Source organism: Sciurus vulgaris (assembly GCF_902686455.1).
Source record: "Sciurus vulgaris genome assembly, chromosome: 10".
Classification (NCBI taxonomy): Eukaryota; Metazoa; Chordata; class Mammalia; order Rodentia; family Sciuridae; genus Sciurus; species Sciurus vulgaris.
Window position 1 is genome coordinate 102089529 of NC_136470.1, and position 17219 is coordinate 102106747.

At 35.7% G+C, this 17219-nt stretch overlaps 1 protein-coding gene across 2 annotated transcripts; it reads left to right on the plus strand.

Moving 5' to 3' along the window:
* The first annotated feature begins 1094 nt into the window (after positions 1-1094).
* Positions 1095-13315, plus strand: EIF5A2 (eukaryotic translation initiation factor 5A2). 2 transcript variants are annotated; one of them, XM_079101495.1, is made up of 6 exons: positions 1097-1228; positions 1529-1686; positions 1918-2117; positions 2681-2785; positions 10295-10426; positions 10738-13315. In XM_079101495.1, exons 3-6 carry the CDS (start codon positions 1953-1955, stop codon positions 10795-10797), a joined length of 462 nt encoding a protein of 153 aa, XP_078957621.1. In that variant the 5' UTR covers positions 1097-1228; positions 1529-1686; positions 1918-1952; the 3' UTR covers positions 10798-13315. The 2 variants fall into 2 exon arrangements, with proteins under 2 accessions (XP_078957620.1, XP_078957621.1); XM_079101494.1 differs by lacking the exon at positions 1529-1686 and having other exon boundaries at positions 1095-1228.
* The last annotated feature ends 3904 nt before the right edge of the window (positions 13316-17219 follow it).

Genomic DNA, 17219 nt, shown 5'->3' on the forward strand with positions numbered 1-17219 from the left:
CATGAACTCAGATTCTAAACTCGCTCTTTTCATATTACCAAGAAGCTGAGTTCAGTTTATGGGAAGTCACTTGCCTATTTTAATGGTTAAATCAGACAACACATGTAAAACATGAGCAGCCTTCAGACATACAGGAATAGGAGAAATAGGATTACTCATGAGACAGCAATACCAAATCACAGGAGCACATGAAATGGGATGTAAAGTACAAAGTAAGGGGGAAGGGAGGTTGTAAAAGGGAACTGTGAAAAAGCAAGCACATCTCTTAAGAAATTTTGTCTTTAATCCTATTCAAGTCTACAGGTTCCAAGCTGATTTTGAAGACAATCCAATGGTTCAACGGTAGTATGCCTAAACCCCAAACTCTAGGCAATTTAGAGGGAAAAAAGGATTGAATGGCACACCTCTGCCTCCCTCAACTACATCAACAGGCGCGGGTATGAGGAATGGGTTAGGACATTTAAATGCTGCTGTACCTCGTGGATGCTTCGAGAGTTCCCACCCACTGGATCACTGCTGTCTCTGGCCGGGCACCCGGTAGCAGTGGCCAACAAAATCTCACCAAAGGCTTGCTGGGGTTCCACGCGGAACCCACACTGAGGAGCGGAGTAATAAAATACTGCACTTGCGCACCTCTAGGAGGAGTAAAATGGATTCCCACTCCATGGAAGCCAGCAAACTCAACGAGAAAGAAGCTCAAACCCAAAGTTCCCTCGGCGGCCGCGAGGGACACTCAAGAGAATTCAGGCGCCTCGCGAGTTCCGAAGACCATCACGTGACACAAGCCACGCACCTGAAAGCAGGGGCAACCCGGCTCACGGCTTGGTTCCCGTAAATGTCGACTGGAACCTGATTTAAAGTTGGAAGGAGCAACCAGCCTTGCCAACTAGTCAACGTCTGCAACTACACTCCCGAAAGCGCTCTCCACGCCGGAAGTGCACTAATCCGCAGCACGTGGGGTTGCCAGGGCGCTCTTCACGTGACTGGGCGTGGCTTCGGGAACCTGGTAGCCAATGGTAGCCCTGGGGGGCGGTGCCTGTGACGCGCCAGGGCCTATCCCGGAAGTGGGGCTGAGGTGGGGGCGGGAAAGGGCGGGGAGGCCGGGGTGTGGAAAGTGTGGCGGCCCCGCCCCGTCTTTTGGAACTGCTGCGGCCGCCACCGCCGCCGCCGCAGCTGCAGGGAACCGGCGCGGGTACGCAGACTAGAGGCGCTCTGTGCCGGCTGAAAGGTGAAGACCTGGGGAAGATGTGGTGGGGCTGGAACTGGAGCAAGCTGGGTTAGGGAATGCAGTCAGAGATGATCCCTGACTCGGGGAAGGGGAAAGATGGATGGGAGAAGGGAGACGAGCGTGGGTCCCGCCCGAGCTCAGGCCCATGCAGAGCCGGGCCGAGCCCGGCCAGGGATGCCAGCAGAATAGGGGGCGCCGGTGCGGTCGGGGCGGCGGCGCTGCGGGTGGAGGGCGGAGTTTGCGCCCGCTGCCCGAGGTCCAGGTGCTGCCGGCCAGCTCCTCTTATTCCCTCATCCTTAGCGGGGACTTGCGGCCTGGGCCCGGTCCCCGGTAGTGGGATCTGAGCGGCGGCAGAAGGGCCCGGCAGCGCGACGCAGGACGGTCTCGGGGCTGCTTCTGCGGAGGGGAAGTGGGGAACTGGACCTGCTGCCCCCAGCGCGGGTGAGCGCGGGAGACCGGTACGTTCCACCCCCCGCGAGTTCCTCTGCAGCTGCCCTCCCCACGTCCTCTCCAGTGGCTGGAAAAGTTTGTAGAGGCCGGAGTCAGAAAGTGCCCACTGCGTTTGAGTGGGTATTTTATAAATGCAGGAATAACGGACCCATAATGCTTGGCATCTAACCTGCCCGAAATGAAACGTTTCCCTGCCTGCATAACGGCTGTTAAAAGATGCACTCCAACTTTTTGCGTAGGTTCCTCGGAAAAACTAGCATTTCCCCAGCCCACCATGGCGGACGAAATTGATTTCACTACCGGAGATGCTGGGGCTTCCAGCACTTATCCTATGCAGTGCTCGGCCCTGCGCAAAAACGGCTTCGTGGTGCTCAAAGGACGACCATGCAAAATAGTGGAGATGTCAACTTCCAAAACTGGAAAGCACGGTCATGCCAAGGTAAGTGCCCTTCCAAGTCATTCTTTGGCTTCTGCATTGAGATTTCGATCATTTATATTCCACTACAGATAATGAGATTCCTATACTTAAAAAATTTTGTAGTAAAGACATTTTTTTACTTTCCTCAGTTATCGAGTGATCAGCTATTGCTTTGAATGCTTAAAAGTAGCCTTCCTTTCTTGGGCCCTTATAATGTTTCATTAACTGGGAACTGAAACTTTCCAGAATCCCAGTGACCTCGAAGATGTATTCAGTTTGCAGTTGAGAAAACCTGTACTAACAGTTCTAAGAAAACTATCTTCATTTTTCTTATGTATTCTTAATAGTTAAGTTACTGGGATTATAGATTATATTGAGTCATGACATATCATGATACTGTTTGGTTGTTTACTGCATTTAAATTCTATGGCCACTACATTTTTTAAGAAAGTAAAATTAGATGACCTTGGAAAGAGGAGAAAGAATCTGTCATAATCAGCATTGGTATTGCGTGCTTTTGGGTATGTACTGAGTGATATACTTGGCAGAGATTAAACAGGTTTCCTGTTCTCCTCCTCTGTTAGGTACACCTTGTTGGAATTGATATTTTCACAGGCAAAAAATATGAAGATATTTGCCCTTCTACTCATAACATGGATGTTCCAAATATTAAGAGAAATGATTATCAAGTAAGTACTAATTTCCTTTAGAATGTTGTTTTAAAGGTACAAATACTTTCTTCTACCAGTGGTAATCTGACAAAACCCAACAGTAATTTTATAGGTTTTCTTAGCCAGTTATTAGGCACCACCAATCTTACAAATTGGAGAATTAGTGAGGTTTTTGTTTTGTTTTGTTTGTTTATTCCTAGCATTCCTGCATTTTAAAAAAGTTGAGCACATCTCAGACCAAGTAACTACGTTTTTTGACAAAATCCATGTTTGGAAAAATTACTGTTTTCTCCATTGTAAAATATAACAAATTTAGATAACTTCCTCCTGTACATTTTATTTCTTTTCACTGATTAGAGCTGAGATTTCCAAAAAACTAGTGAATTTCATGTTCCTACCAACCAAGCTTTTGTATTCTTAATAGGGAAATAAGTTGAAACTATCAATATAAAAAAGTACATGCTCACTGAAATGGTGAAGAAAGTATAAAAGTGTGTAATTGGTATATTGGTGATGCTGTGACCTTTTGTTAAATAAATTCCAGTGGTACTTTTAAATAGATTGTGTTTAATAATAGCATTTTGTTGTTCTACATATCGATGGTAACCAAACAATTAACATGGTAGAATGTAGAAGCTCAGATTAATCCTAAGTAAAACCATACTTGAAAGTCTTCAATTTCTGTATCAAGCATATCATATCAAAACTTCATCATATCAAACTCTTTTCTGTTACTTTTATATAGTGAGAAATACAAGTGTGGCACTTGTATTATTCAACAGACTGATTTCTTCTATACCTATTGTATTATATAAATTTTTAAAGAATATCATCTACATTTGCCCAATGATTTTTATTCCCTCAATATTAAAACATAGTTTTATGTAGTTTTAGTGTACTAACAATTTTATTTATTTTTTAAATTTTATTTATTTATTTATTTATTTTGTGGTGCTGGGGAGTGAACCCAGGGCCTTTGTGCTTCAATTTTGTATTTTTACTCTGCTGCTTATGAGTTTTTTCTAGTTTACTTTGGAATCATTGTAAAAATTTGAATTGTCTTAATGTAACAGCAAGTTGTATTTTGTGTATCTGTGTGTTTGTGTGTGTGTGTGTGTGTGTGAGGTAGATCTGGGTTTGGATCTAGTTCTGCCTCCTAGTTGGATGAATTTTGGACAAGTTATGCAACCTCTCTGAAAATCAGTAGTCCTCCAGTCTACAAAACAGGGATAATGGGAGGATTAAATGAGAAAACGTACCCCATAAATAGATGTGTACAAAAGAGCAGTTCTGCTTTGCTCCCCTTACCTGTATAAAAATTCCTTTTAATCATATCACTACTGTTGGAACTCTGAATTTAGATGTGGCATATAATTGCTCAATAAACATTCGTTAAGCATGTGCATGATTATTCATTGTATCACTGTAGTGAGGATAACACAGCAGAATAAGGCTTATCATAGAGTTTTTTTTTTTTTGCCTAAAGTGTGAATGCTTTGAATATTCATTATATTCAATAATATTCATTCAACATCAAATGCTCATACCTGTTGCGTGTGTCAGAAAGATAGTATCAGTAGTCACATAGTTACTACTATGATCAAGTTAGCCAGTCATGGATTGGAGCTCACAATTTAACATAGAGGAAATTTTTAATCTGCATTGTATTTTAATGTATAGTAAGACCAAGACTGGGGTTCAGCTGATGAACTGAGTGAGACCTTGCCCTAGGTGTAAAAGTTAAATAAAGACAAGTCTTCTAGGGCAAAGGGAAAAAATCAGTAACCTTTTTCACTTAAAATTTTAGTGTTTTGTTCATCATGCCATTTTTGCATTCTAACTTTTTAAATACTGCATTAAAATATTTGATCACTGAGGGCTTATTTGTTTTAGGAGGGTGCTTTCTTAATTTTGCACCCAAAATAAGCGTTTCACTCATTTCAACTTAGTTTCAGCCCTTAGTATATAGTTATAAGGGAGAGTGGATTAAAGGTTGATAGGCTAAATAGTTTGGGTACAGATTCCTACTTTGGCACTTTCTGGCAGTGTGACCTTGGTTGACAAGTTACTTAACCTTCCTTGTCTCCATTTCTTTATATATAAAATGCAGATATAAATAATAAATGATCCATTCTCATGGGATCATTTTTAAGGCTTAGTTAGTTAATAGGATAGTACAGAGCATAGTAAGTAGTCCGTACCCGCATCCTTATTATCCAGCCAACATAGTATACTTATTTCTGTTCTGTTTTAAAAGTTAGTTCTGTGAATCTTTACAGTTTTATTTATTGTGCTATGGTGACAGTCACTTATGTATCTATGTGTCTTGAGTAAATTCCTACTTTTTTATTATTTGGCTATGTGTAGTCCTTTGTATTTGCTGAATTCAGTATTTTGAGTGTCAATTTGGTGGCCAGCTAAAGTGAAATATGTATATCTGATCATGATAATAATTAAAAAGTAAATGTTTAGGAAAAGAAACATTAATATTTATAATTTTAACTTTGAATATTTTTAATGTAAGTTCAGAATGAAAGAAAAATTATTTCCTGCATTCCAAAATCAGCTTGGATTAGATTGCTAATTTTCATTACTTCTCCCAAGAGTAGTTATGGTTGCCTGGAGCTCAGTGATGGTGTAAAATACAAATACATTGAGACACCTTTGGAAATACCCAAATTAGTAAATATAGAAATGCTCATTCAGACTTCATTACTCTTTAATTTTTTTTAGAAAGTTCTGTGATGCTGTGCACCCCACTACAAATTAAATCTTTATCTGAATTCACCGAAGTTTTATGTCCTTCAAAGACCATTTTACAGAAGCAAAACAAGTATAGGACACATAAAGCATATATTATAGACTTTTGGATTATTGGTAAATTGCCAAAACTGTGACTATTAAGTCCAAATATATTCTTTAAATAAGTGATATATCTTTTGAATGTTGAGATATGCAAGTTGAATTTTATTGTTGCAACTTAAAACACTAATGACAAAGAAAATAATGATGATATGAATTTCCCTGAGCTTAAAATCTTTTTAAAATTTTTTTTAGTTGTTGATGGATCTTTTTTTATTATTTGTTTATTTATATGCAGTGCTGAGGATCAAACCCAGGGCCTCACACATGCCAGGCAGGCGCTCTACCACTGAGCCACAATTCCAACCCCCATATAATTTTAACATGTAGAATCCTTCTGTTCCCTCACAGAAGCCAGTCTTTCTTTGGGAATAGAACACCTCTAAGCCAGTAGAACCCAGTATTGAAGGGACAAGAAGCAAATAATTTGCTGTAGTATCACTAAGGGTAATAATGAGAAGAGCTACTACCTTTGGTTCTTAGACTTGTGTATTCTACTTATGGGAAAATAACACCATATATATTGTAACCTACAAAATAGCACCCTAGACCTACAAAGTATTACCCAGCTCGTGCTGTAGATGAATCTTCAATAGGTCAAAGCACATCGACAGTTTTGGAATGATGGAGTACATGAACCAGTGAATTATTTGGGCATCATCCCATTGTCTCATTATTTAACCTGTAAAATAAGATTTTTAGTCAGAATCGATGCTATGTGGGATATTATGTGGTAAATCAGATGGGATTTTAGCAGGAGCACCACATGTAGGAAAGGCAAACCCGTAAGAGTCTATTGCAGTAAGTCAAATCACTGCCTCTTCCGTGAAAGAAGGGGTGCAGTGTTATTAGATGGTTAGCTGTTCCCTCTGGGAAATTGTGTCATATCAAGGATCCTGTGCTGGTCTCATCCATGAAGTTCTCAGTAGGGGCTATTATCAGATCAGAGTTAGTGGGAGAACCCCTGTGTCATAGAGCCCATTGAACAAGGATGGAATGACAGCAAAAAGAAGTTCACAGAACTTCATTCACAGAATTATTATTGACAACCTGTTTTATAGCAGGTACCCTTGGTGAGCATTCATAGGACACACTCTCCAATTATATGGGAAGGTCCATATAATTATTGTCAACAGTTTTCTTATCTTGTTCTTTCAGTATCCTTGACCTTCCAGCCCAGCTCTTAACCCTGACCCGTAATCAGTATAAATCCAACCTTTGGTTCTCTATTCTTCTTGATCTAGTGCTTGAAATTCTCCCCATCTCTCACCTGGTCAGGGCCATCTCCAAAGGATGTATCATGCTATGCATTAACACCTAGAAACCATTTTAAGTTATTTTTCTTCCTTGGTCAACTGGTCATAAGGAATTTTCCATCAAGCCATTGGGATGAATTGAGGGGGAAGAAGTATCAGTGTGGGAGAAGGTGCTTTCTGCATCTGAGCCACTTATACAACTCGTTTGTACCTTTAGGACCTGCTCAGGTTGATCTTATACGTGCTGCTTCTGCTTGATGATGGAGTGCTGCTGTGCATATCCAGCTTCATGACTTGGTGGGTCAGTTGATGATGGTGTCATTTGCTTAGGTGATATAATAGCAATGCTCCAGAATTCAGTCTTTACCAGGGACCAGAAACTCTAAGAAAGAGCTTGAAAATGCTGGAGGAAAAGAAGGAAGAAGTTGAAAGAAATAGGTCTTACCTAAACAATCTGGCTGTTTTGAAATAGATTAAGAAGCAGAATTCACAAATTAAAGCTAAAAAAGCACCTGTAATGATGATATATCTTCTCCAGCCTTCTGTTGCATACCAGTAATACAAATGCAGGAAGAAAAAGTTTCCCTTTAATCCCCCTTTTCAGCATTCTTACTTATCCTGGCTATGTCATAGACAGAATCTATAGTCACTAACTCTTCCTTCACCCTTCCTTTTAGTTTGTCCTTTGCTTCTTTAACTTACTGTGCCTCCCAGCATTTTATGGTGCTAAACATATAGTGCTCTTTATAGAATTTTGATATGCTATGGTGTTTTTCCATCTTATTTTTTATTGTGGAAATTTTCAAAGGATCAAAATCCTATGTACAAGACATTATCCAGCTTCAACAATTATAGTACATGGACTATAGTTGTTTCATCTATACCCCACATCTATTTTTTTCTTCCTGTACTCTGCCTTTTAATTATTTTGAAGCTAATTTTGAGATATTGTATCAGTTTATCTGGGTTTATTATATAACTCTAAAAGGCAAAAATCTAAACATATCACACCTAAAAATTATTAATTCCTTATTATTATCAAATATTCTATCAGTGATGATTATTATTCTGTTTTATAGTTTATCTGAGTCAGGACCTAAATAAGGTCCACAAAATGAGTTTGGTTGATATATCTGTTAAGGTTATTTTAATCTATAGGTTCTCCTCTCTCTTATACATTTACGTGGGTTTTCCCTTTTCCCTTTTTTTTTTTCCTTTTTTTGTTGTTGTTGTAGAGACTGGGTCATTTGTTCTGTAGACTTTGTCACTGTCTGGATTTTGCTAATTGCATTTCCTTGTTGTTTAACATGTTCCTCTGTCCGTCGTATTTCCTGAAACTTGGTAGTAAGGTGAAGAGACTTGGTCAGATTCAGTTTAGCTTTTTCTTTTCTTCCTCTTCCTGCATTTTTAAAGATGACTCTGTAGGTGATATTCTGTGCAAATTCAGAATTTTTTAGGACAATTGACAAATTTGAATATGGATTATGCATTAGATAACAGGTTATCAGTATTAAATTTCCTGATTTTGAAAAATAAACTTTTTGTATTTATTAGTCATGATCTGTAAAACTTATTCTCAAGTGACTGAGTAAAAATAAGACTATATATGTATGATATTTTACGTTTTATATATGTAGAGAAAATGCACATATGGATAAATGTTAACCATATGTGAATCTGGGTAAAGGATATGAGATTTCATTGCATTCTTTTTGCAACTTTTCTATCTATAAATCTTAAGAATCTTAATAATTTGAAAGACCAAATAATTTATTTTCATTAATTTTGTTTTTCTGCAGCTTATTTCTATTTTTGAAAACTTTCAATTTTGTTTCACATAGCAATTTAATTTACTAAGATGTTTAATGTTTATATCTTGTTTTACTAGATTTTTGGCATTTTTGCATTTGAAATGCTTTATTTATTTTATCCCACAGTTTATTTTATGAATTCTTACCTCTTAAAAAATAAAATGCCACCATTTATAATTATCAAAATACTAGTATTGTTTGGTTCCTGTGTTTCAGTCGATAGTGACAGTAGCAACCTTTAATTTTTGAAGTAGTCAAGTTCCACTTTAGCAAATTGCTGAAAGAGCAGAAATCAAAGATCTGCCTTGTAAGCATGTGGTTAATTGTTTAAATATTATCCTACCTCAACCTCTTTGTTCTTCACTTCTTTACCAACTACCTCACAAATGTTTGAGTAACTAAGAAGTTAATTAAAAGTGTTAGCTTGGTGCAGTGATGCATTTCTGTAATCCCAGTTACTGGGAAAATTGATCAGGAGGATCAAGAGTTTGAGGCCAGCCTGGACAAGTCTGTGAGACCCTGGTCTCAAAAGAAAATATTTATTGTTGCTCTGTAGGATGTTTTTTTTTTTTTTGATTCTGAGAATTTAGATATGTGTGCAAACTCAAATCTCCCATGATAGGTGGAGTTTTTGTGAAATGTGATTGCAGATTTGGTGAATGGTGTACATGGAGAGGAACTTAGAAACTTGGGTCCATGTGGTGTTCCTGGATTATGTCAGTAGTTAAAGGGGGTCAGGGACCACATCTTTGACTCCTTTGGCATGTGTTAGCAGCTGGTCTTGTGGATGATTGGTCTTTTATAAAGTCTGTTAGAATTCTAGGCACACTGGTAGTATATATGCTTGTAGAAAAAGTGAGTGGGGACTGGCTGTTTCCTCATTTCTGTACTAAAAAAATTCAATTATAACAAAACTGCTTTTTTATACAGTAGGTTAATAACTGGATTTGCTTCATTAATGTCATCAATAAGTTAGTATTTGTTTTTAATCTGTTATTAGCAGTAAGCTGGAGATCAAAAATTGTTCACTTTGGTTGTAGTCAAATTATAGAATTTTTGTTTGTAATAGTGCAAAATTGAAAATTAACTTGTATGGCTACTGATGGAAAAATAGTTAATTCAGTAACAGGCATATCCATGCACTTGTGTAATGGTTAGATAGATTAAGATAAGTCTGTATTTTCTGATTTGAAAAGAAATCTAAGACCTGAAAATAGCTTGCTGAAAAATACTGATCCCTTTTTTTTTTTTTTTTTTTTTGAAAAGCAACCATATTTGTGTTGTGTACCTAAATGTAAAGGCTTCAGAAAGCCCAGTAAAGCAGCCTAAGCTGCTGAATAATACAGAGATTGGGCAGGGAGAGTACAGGAAGGAGTGAACTTACTATATTCTATTCTGTATTTATTTTATTTATTTACTATTTTCTAATCTGTTTTTATTTTATACTTCAGGGTTTTAGCAGTTTTAAACACCAACAATATATTAATGTATTACTGTGTACTTATATAAGTTAATGTGGATTGCAGTTTAACTATGTAAACATTACAAAGGGGTGACTATAATCTAATTAGTACAAATTATATAATTTCTTCCAATAGCTGATATGCATTCAGGATGGTTACCTTTCCCTGCTCACAGAAACTGGTGAAGTTCGTGAGGATCTTAAACTGCCAGAAGGTGAACTAGGCAAAGAAATAGAAGGAAAGTACAATGCAGGTGAAGATGTACAGGTAAGACTTATGAGATGACTGTATTTTTAAAACAATTTTATAAAAACTTTGGCCTAAATTATTAAGTGTTGAAATATTTACAGTTCTTCTTTTTCCTGTTCCTTGGAATATCTTACAAAACCCCAATTTGAGAAATTCTACTTCGGGAAACTGTAAAGAAAGTAGATGATGGGGGGGGGGGGGCATGGTTTACCACTTTCCAAAATCCATGTATACAAAATATCTGCAAATACACACTATGTGGTGAATTAAATATATCTTGTATGTGTATTACCTTAAGGGTAACTTTTGCCTGTATTTTTTCCTTCTAGGTATCTGTCATGTGTGCAATGAGTGAAGAATATGCTGTAGCCATAAAGCCCTGCAAATAAATGGGGACATCAGACATAAGCAAACAGTTTAGGTCTGGATCAACTACAGATCTAAAGTTTGGTTCTAAGTTGTCACCAAAGCTATGGCCTTCATAAGCCACCTCATTTTTTTTTTTTTTTTTTTTTAACTATTTTGAAATCGTGCTGGTTCATTTTGCAGGTAGTTGGTAACTTAAAAAAAAATCAAGATATATAATTCTTTTTTTTAATTTTTTAAGTGTCTTTCCTATGACATTCCTGTGGTTTTCAGTATGTGAGTCCAAGAAACATAAAGCTTCAGCAAATGTGATTTGTCTGAGCAAATCATTCCTTAATTTTAATAAAATGATTAGTAAACCAGGGTTTTAAAAGAGATAATGTAGCATTTGGTGGTACTTCAGTACCACATTTAAGTTGAATTGCTTTGCATTAATTTCAGACTTAATGTCATAGAATACATAGATTATGGATTGAGATTATCAGTTTTAGCCTATATGTGGCAAATATAAATCTTTAAACAAAAATTATGTTATCGAAAAGTGTCAGTTACCTTGGTGGTTGTGTGGAATTATATACATTACCTCAGTCATACCATTCTTTGCCACATTGTTGATAGACTTAAACCTTAAATGGTGGTTTTAGTACTTGCTTGTCATTTGCAAAGGAACATTTTTTGAGCAGTTGGGTGAAAATGAGCCAGTCAGACTAAAGAAGACAAAAAGGACAATGGAAAACGGGGTTGGTAAACTCTAGGTTTGACTGGAGACCTTTTTAATCAGCATAAAAAATAGAAAGTAGCTTTTTAGTTGTATTTTTGCTTTTAACTTTTGTCCCCCTTAACCTCTTGGCATTGAAAGGACTGACTTGCTGTACTATGCAGTGTTTTTTTTTGCGACCATGTTGAATAAGTGTTGATATTTATCAGTATTTGCTCGTTTTCAACCATTTTTAAGTATTTTTGACCTTAAAATATTATTTAGACTAAAACTGGGAATTCTTAAGTTGATTTGGAATTCTTGACTTTAAATTGATTTGTTAAATTTACGCATATTTTTTCCTAAAGTGAAATGAAAGTCAATCACGGAAGAAAGGTTACTTTATTTAAAATTATTATTTAACTTATTTTAAGTGTATGTATTTTTTCCGACTTTTCTGTCTTAATTCAGTACTGATGTGAAATATAACTAGGAAAGAATTCTATAAGCCAAATTATTTTTTAAAGTGTTTCAGGTGACACCACTGCACTTCCATTTCATCTTTTAGGTCATTCATGCGCGCGCGCGCGCGCGCACACACACACACACACACACACACACACATAAATATTCATTCCAAAATTTTAGACATCATTATAGAGTTTGTAAGGACCTTTAACTCAATCACAGTGATTATATTGGAGTGAAACTTAGAACAAAATCACTTATTTCAGTAATGCCTTGATTCTCTAAGACAAGTTCTGAGATCTCTCCCATCATGCCTTGACCTATCATCTAGAAAAAAATACATATGATGATGAACTGAGCTAATCAGTGACTAGAAAGAGTATTAGGAACATAAGATCTCCAAACTTTAGTTGTTTAATTTGTACACATTTTAAAATCTTGTCTTGGCCTCAGCAAACCCATTTTTACAAGAAGCAAGATAAGTGCAAGAGAAACGAGAAGTGCAAGGAAGAAGATTCTAAAGCACAAGAAATATTGAGGTTATAGTAATTGATTTTTAGTATGACATTAGCTTTTGCCCATCCAAAGCACAATTAGGAATTAGGCTAAATTCTTTTCAGTATTCTATTTAAGTATCTACTACATATTGCTCTAGTTTTTGTAGTACTCTAATCTCTAATGTGTATCTCTCTTGCTATTGGTTGACATTACCCACAGGAATTCCAGAAAGTTATTAATCTGCTGCTTGCTGGCTATTCATCTGGCCCCAGTTAACCATACTAGAGTTCTGATTTAGTATTAGTTCTGGATTAGCATGCCCTTGTTCTTCCTAATTTGTCAAACTTCACACAAATATGTTTTCACTTGCCATATGAGGATGTACAAATTATAATGCATCTCTATCTCCATACCGTGAAATGGCAAAAGCTATTTATGCATAAATATTGCATTTTAAATACTATATGAAGTGTAAATACTCTAACATAATTATAATATAGATTTTAAAAATATGGGACTGTTTATTTTCACATGTCAATAGATGTTTCTCTAGAACAAAATATTTCATTTAGTAAAGCTTTATAAATTGTATTAAAAGGAAGCAGGGAACATATATTTTTTAACATAGAACAGAAGTGTCTTCATTCTTTTTTGACATCAGAGAAATGTTAAAAGTTGATTCCTACTATTTGTTGTACTTTTTTGTAGCAAATGTTCAATATCACAAGTTACCATGTGTAGAATGTAGACTGTCATGTTGATAGATTATACAATGATACACCATTTTTGTCTGTACACATTTCACCAGTTTATAGACAGTATTAACAGGTTGAATATTTGTTTCTTTCTAAAACAACATGTTTTATTTCTACTGTGAAGACTTTGTTACACCTTATTTGCTACAACGTTGTATACTCTGACAGATTCAAATCATTGCTGCTTTGACCCAGCATTTGCATCATAACATAATTGTGATATTCTTTCATGCTCCCCTCCAAGGGCTGTCAGTCACTTGAAGAAATTATTGCTAACCAAGCTCTTGACTCAGTTTCCCTTAATGGTACAAATTCTGTACCATACTTTATATTAATTACCAAAACTCCTGCAGCCAGACCATGAAATCTTTAACAGGAGATGCTGCAATAAAATATTTAGGCTATAAAACTTGGGGACACAATTTTTCATTACAGTACAGTGTGAGTGTGTATATGTGCACACATAGCTTTGTATGTCTGTTCTTTTTCCAAAGTCCTTCCCACTATTAAAAGTACTGTAGTCTGGTAGTGCCTCAAATGTTGGTAACTTTTAAATTTTAATTTACAACTTTTCCAGAATTTGTTTTTGTACTTTAAGGTTTCTCAATTAGATTGTTTCTAGTTGAGCTGTAATTTGAATGCATTATTCTCAGGGCTGTTTGTGCTAAGAGCTGAAGTTTCATTATTTTAAAGCTAACTGCCTGAAAGTATATTGCAAACTATTCCCAAATTGTAACACTGTACTACATACATATAAAAAAATCCTTAATATCAACATATGTAAACTACACGCTAGATATTTAAGAAAAATGGAAATATTAGTAGCAGTTATACTGAAATCTTGTCATATTTTCCATTTTAGAACAGAATTGGGTGGTCTTCTCTTGGAACCCTATTCTTAGTGATATATTTGATAGCATTCCTTTGGCATGAACCCCAAAGATGGTTTTAGAGCCAAACATTCATGCAATGGTTCTCAAACATATTTAGGGATAATAGACTGAAAATTCTTAATGCTCTTTTGGGTACCTTAAAAAGTTTACATACTGAATTCTATAATATTAACTAGGAACACATTTCCTATGAGAAAATGTGGCCCTTAAGCAGTATAAGAGCAAAATTATAAGCATATTTCCATAAACAAGTATGTTGTACTGATAGTTTCAAATTTTCCAAAATTATCTAGGCATATTTCATAGGTTTCAAGCTTATTTTTCTCCCTGCTAGCATTCAGACAAATAATAGGCAAGAAAGATTTAAGAAAAATTTACAGTGAAAAATCCTAAAATTGAGAAAATTTAATCTATTAACTTTGATCTGTTAAATTTTTTCCCTCTGAATTGGGTATATGGCATCATCATTTGATTTTAGCAGGGAACATTTGGATTTAGTTTACAGAACACAGATGTTCTGTGGGAACATGGCTTAAAGTCACTATATGATTTAATCTTTTTCCATTAAATAAACATCTGAACACCAACTTAACTACCAAGTGAGGTCAAGTGCCTGAAAAGTGCTGTATACATCTAATAAACATTTTTTCTTTATGTGAAAGATGCATCTTAAAGCAATGCGCACCAAGCTTTCACCTGCTAGAAAAATATATTTGCCAAACTTTGTCATTCACCACTAGTCCCTTCTCTTTACAACAGACAGAAATCTATTTTATCATTAAAAGAGAGATTCTCTGATTTATTCGAGGTCCCTAAAACTATTTCTTGTTATTAGTAGAATTAGTTTTATCTTAATTCAAGAATGCACTTTTTAAAAACCCTGGACACTAAACTCTCTTCAGCAATGTCTGAGTAGCTTGTAAGTTAGTTGTGATCTTTCTTGAGAAAAATTCTTTATTGTGGTTAATATCTACTATAAGCACTCTTTTGCTAATTACAAAGCATAATGAAAATTGCTAGTTCTATACTAATATAATGAAAATGATTAGTTCTAGAATTGATTTATGTACTTTTGTCCTCCCCCCCCAAAATGAAATAGTTGAAACTGCATTATCTAATCTGTTGGCACTTTATTAGTAGTAATACATTTTATTTGTCTTAGGTATAGAAGAACTCTTGCTTTTCATTGCAGAGACTCAAATGTTTAAAATTGTAAAATATGTGGTATGAATATTATAATTGTGCATTTTACATTTCAAAATGGGTAAAATCCAATTGTGAAGTCTTTGGCTATACTAAAATATCCTTTAAAATGTAGATGGTAAACATCAGTTATAACATTTTGTTACCTTAAGATATATTTGTCTGTTAACTTTATCAGTTATATTAAATAAAGTTAATTTAACAGCTTACACTATTTTTGTATATGTACATTCTTAAAATGTTTTCTTACTAGAAAATTGTATTTAATATGTATATTGTTTTTAAAAGAAAATCTAGCTTTCATTTTTATTAAGTTTATACATATTATATATATGAGTATATATATATATATATATATATATATATACACACACACTCTAGGACCTCATTTAGAGAAAACAACAGCTTTTTGATTAAAAATGTTAATTTTAAAATTTAAATTCTAGACTTAGTCACAATTTTGTTTTTATTTTTATGTTCTTATTAATTTTTTAAAGTCACATGATTCAGAATTCAACGGGTACAAGAATATAAAAATACCTTTCCCTCTTCTTTCCTATCCTGTGCACTCTTCCAGAAGCATTTAGTGCAAGAGAGGTTAATATTCCTCTTTCTCCTGACCTGCTAGGGTCTGAGGTGTTCCTTCCCTGCTAGCTGTGATTGCTGTTCTCTTTCCACAGTTACAAAAGCAGTGTGGTGAGGCCCAGAATCAATCTTTACCCTTCTTTCATCCTCACTATGTCTAATCCATACCATCTGAATAGGTTCATCCCTAGGTGGCTCAGCCCTTTCTTCCTTCTATATACTGAACAGTCCTAGAACATCTTTCCTGACCTGTGAGCCATGCCGGGGCTATAATGGCAGTTGTTACCTTATATCCATGATCATTATCACTAATATCTGTAACCTTCCAGACCCAGAAAGCAGAGTTGCTGGTAAAAGAAATACCAGATTAGTTTTTTAGCCCAATCCCCTGCTTTCTTTTTCTTTTTTACCTTTTGCCACATGCAAATACTAGGAACCCAGTTTCTCAGAGGTATACATGGGAGGTTTTTAAAAAAATTAGTGAAAAGGGCTAATTATGTGTTATGTGTCTCTTAAAAGCCTGTCTCCATCTCTCCCTGTCCTCCCACCCCCAATTAAACATTTTATCCACATAGGAGGTGTCTTCTTGTGAATCACCACATTTAGAACTCATGCTGCCTGTCTAAAGTGTATCCTCCACCAGAAACTTAAAACATCTATTTCCATAACTCATTCAGCAATATAATTTACAATTACTGTGTTTATATTGGCTCCAAAGGACCCCCTTACAAGGTCATATCAGTTCGTCAATTGATTTGGGTATTATTTCTGAATCTAGTCAAAATAATTCTTTAGCCACACCCATGGATGTTTTCAAACACATCTGTGACTTGTGTCCCTTATTTAGGATAGCCAAAAAGGATTAATAGCCCCAGTTGTCCTTGAATCTCCAATGTACAGATTCTAACTGGGAGATCTGCTGTTCATCCACCTGACATCATGCATCTGCTTTCTTTGTTCACATTGTATGTGTGAGTTTCACTTAAATTGTGCATGTTACTGTTCAGTTTGATTACTATCCAACCAGTGAGGGTAAATCTTTTGGATATATATCAAACATACCCTTAATTAGAAATACACCTTTCTTTCAAAGGCAAATAGAACTTTGACCAAAAAAAAAAAAAAATCATATTTGGGACACAAAACAGTTTCTGTAAAGGAGAAATTTTAAGAAATAGGCTGGGATTTAGCTCAATTTTAGAGTGCTTGCCTAGCATGCATGGGTCCCTGGGTTTAGTCCCCAGCACTGCAAAAAAGAAAGGAAAGAGAATAAATTTTTAATGATCTCTGATACTAATTTCGAGTGAAATTAAAAACTAGAAAATAAAAGGACCATCTAATTGGAA

Bases quoted from the DNA above. Each gene is read 5' to 3' on its own strand.
- EIF5A2 (XM_079101494.1), top strand. From the start codon at position 1,953: ATGGCGGACGAAATTGATTTCACTACCGGAGATGCTGGGGCTTCCAGC. The intron at 2,118-2,680 runs GTAAGTGCCCTT...CTCCTCTGTTAG, and splicing joins GAAAGCACGGTCATGCCAAG to GTACACCTTGTTGGAATTGA. The intron at 2,786-10,294 runs GTAAGTACTAAT...TTCTTCCAATAG, and splicing joins TTAAGAGAAATGATTATCAA to CTGATATGCATTCAGGATGG.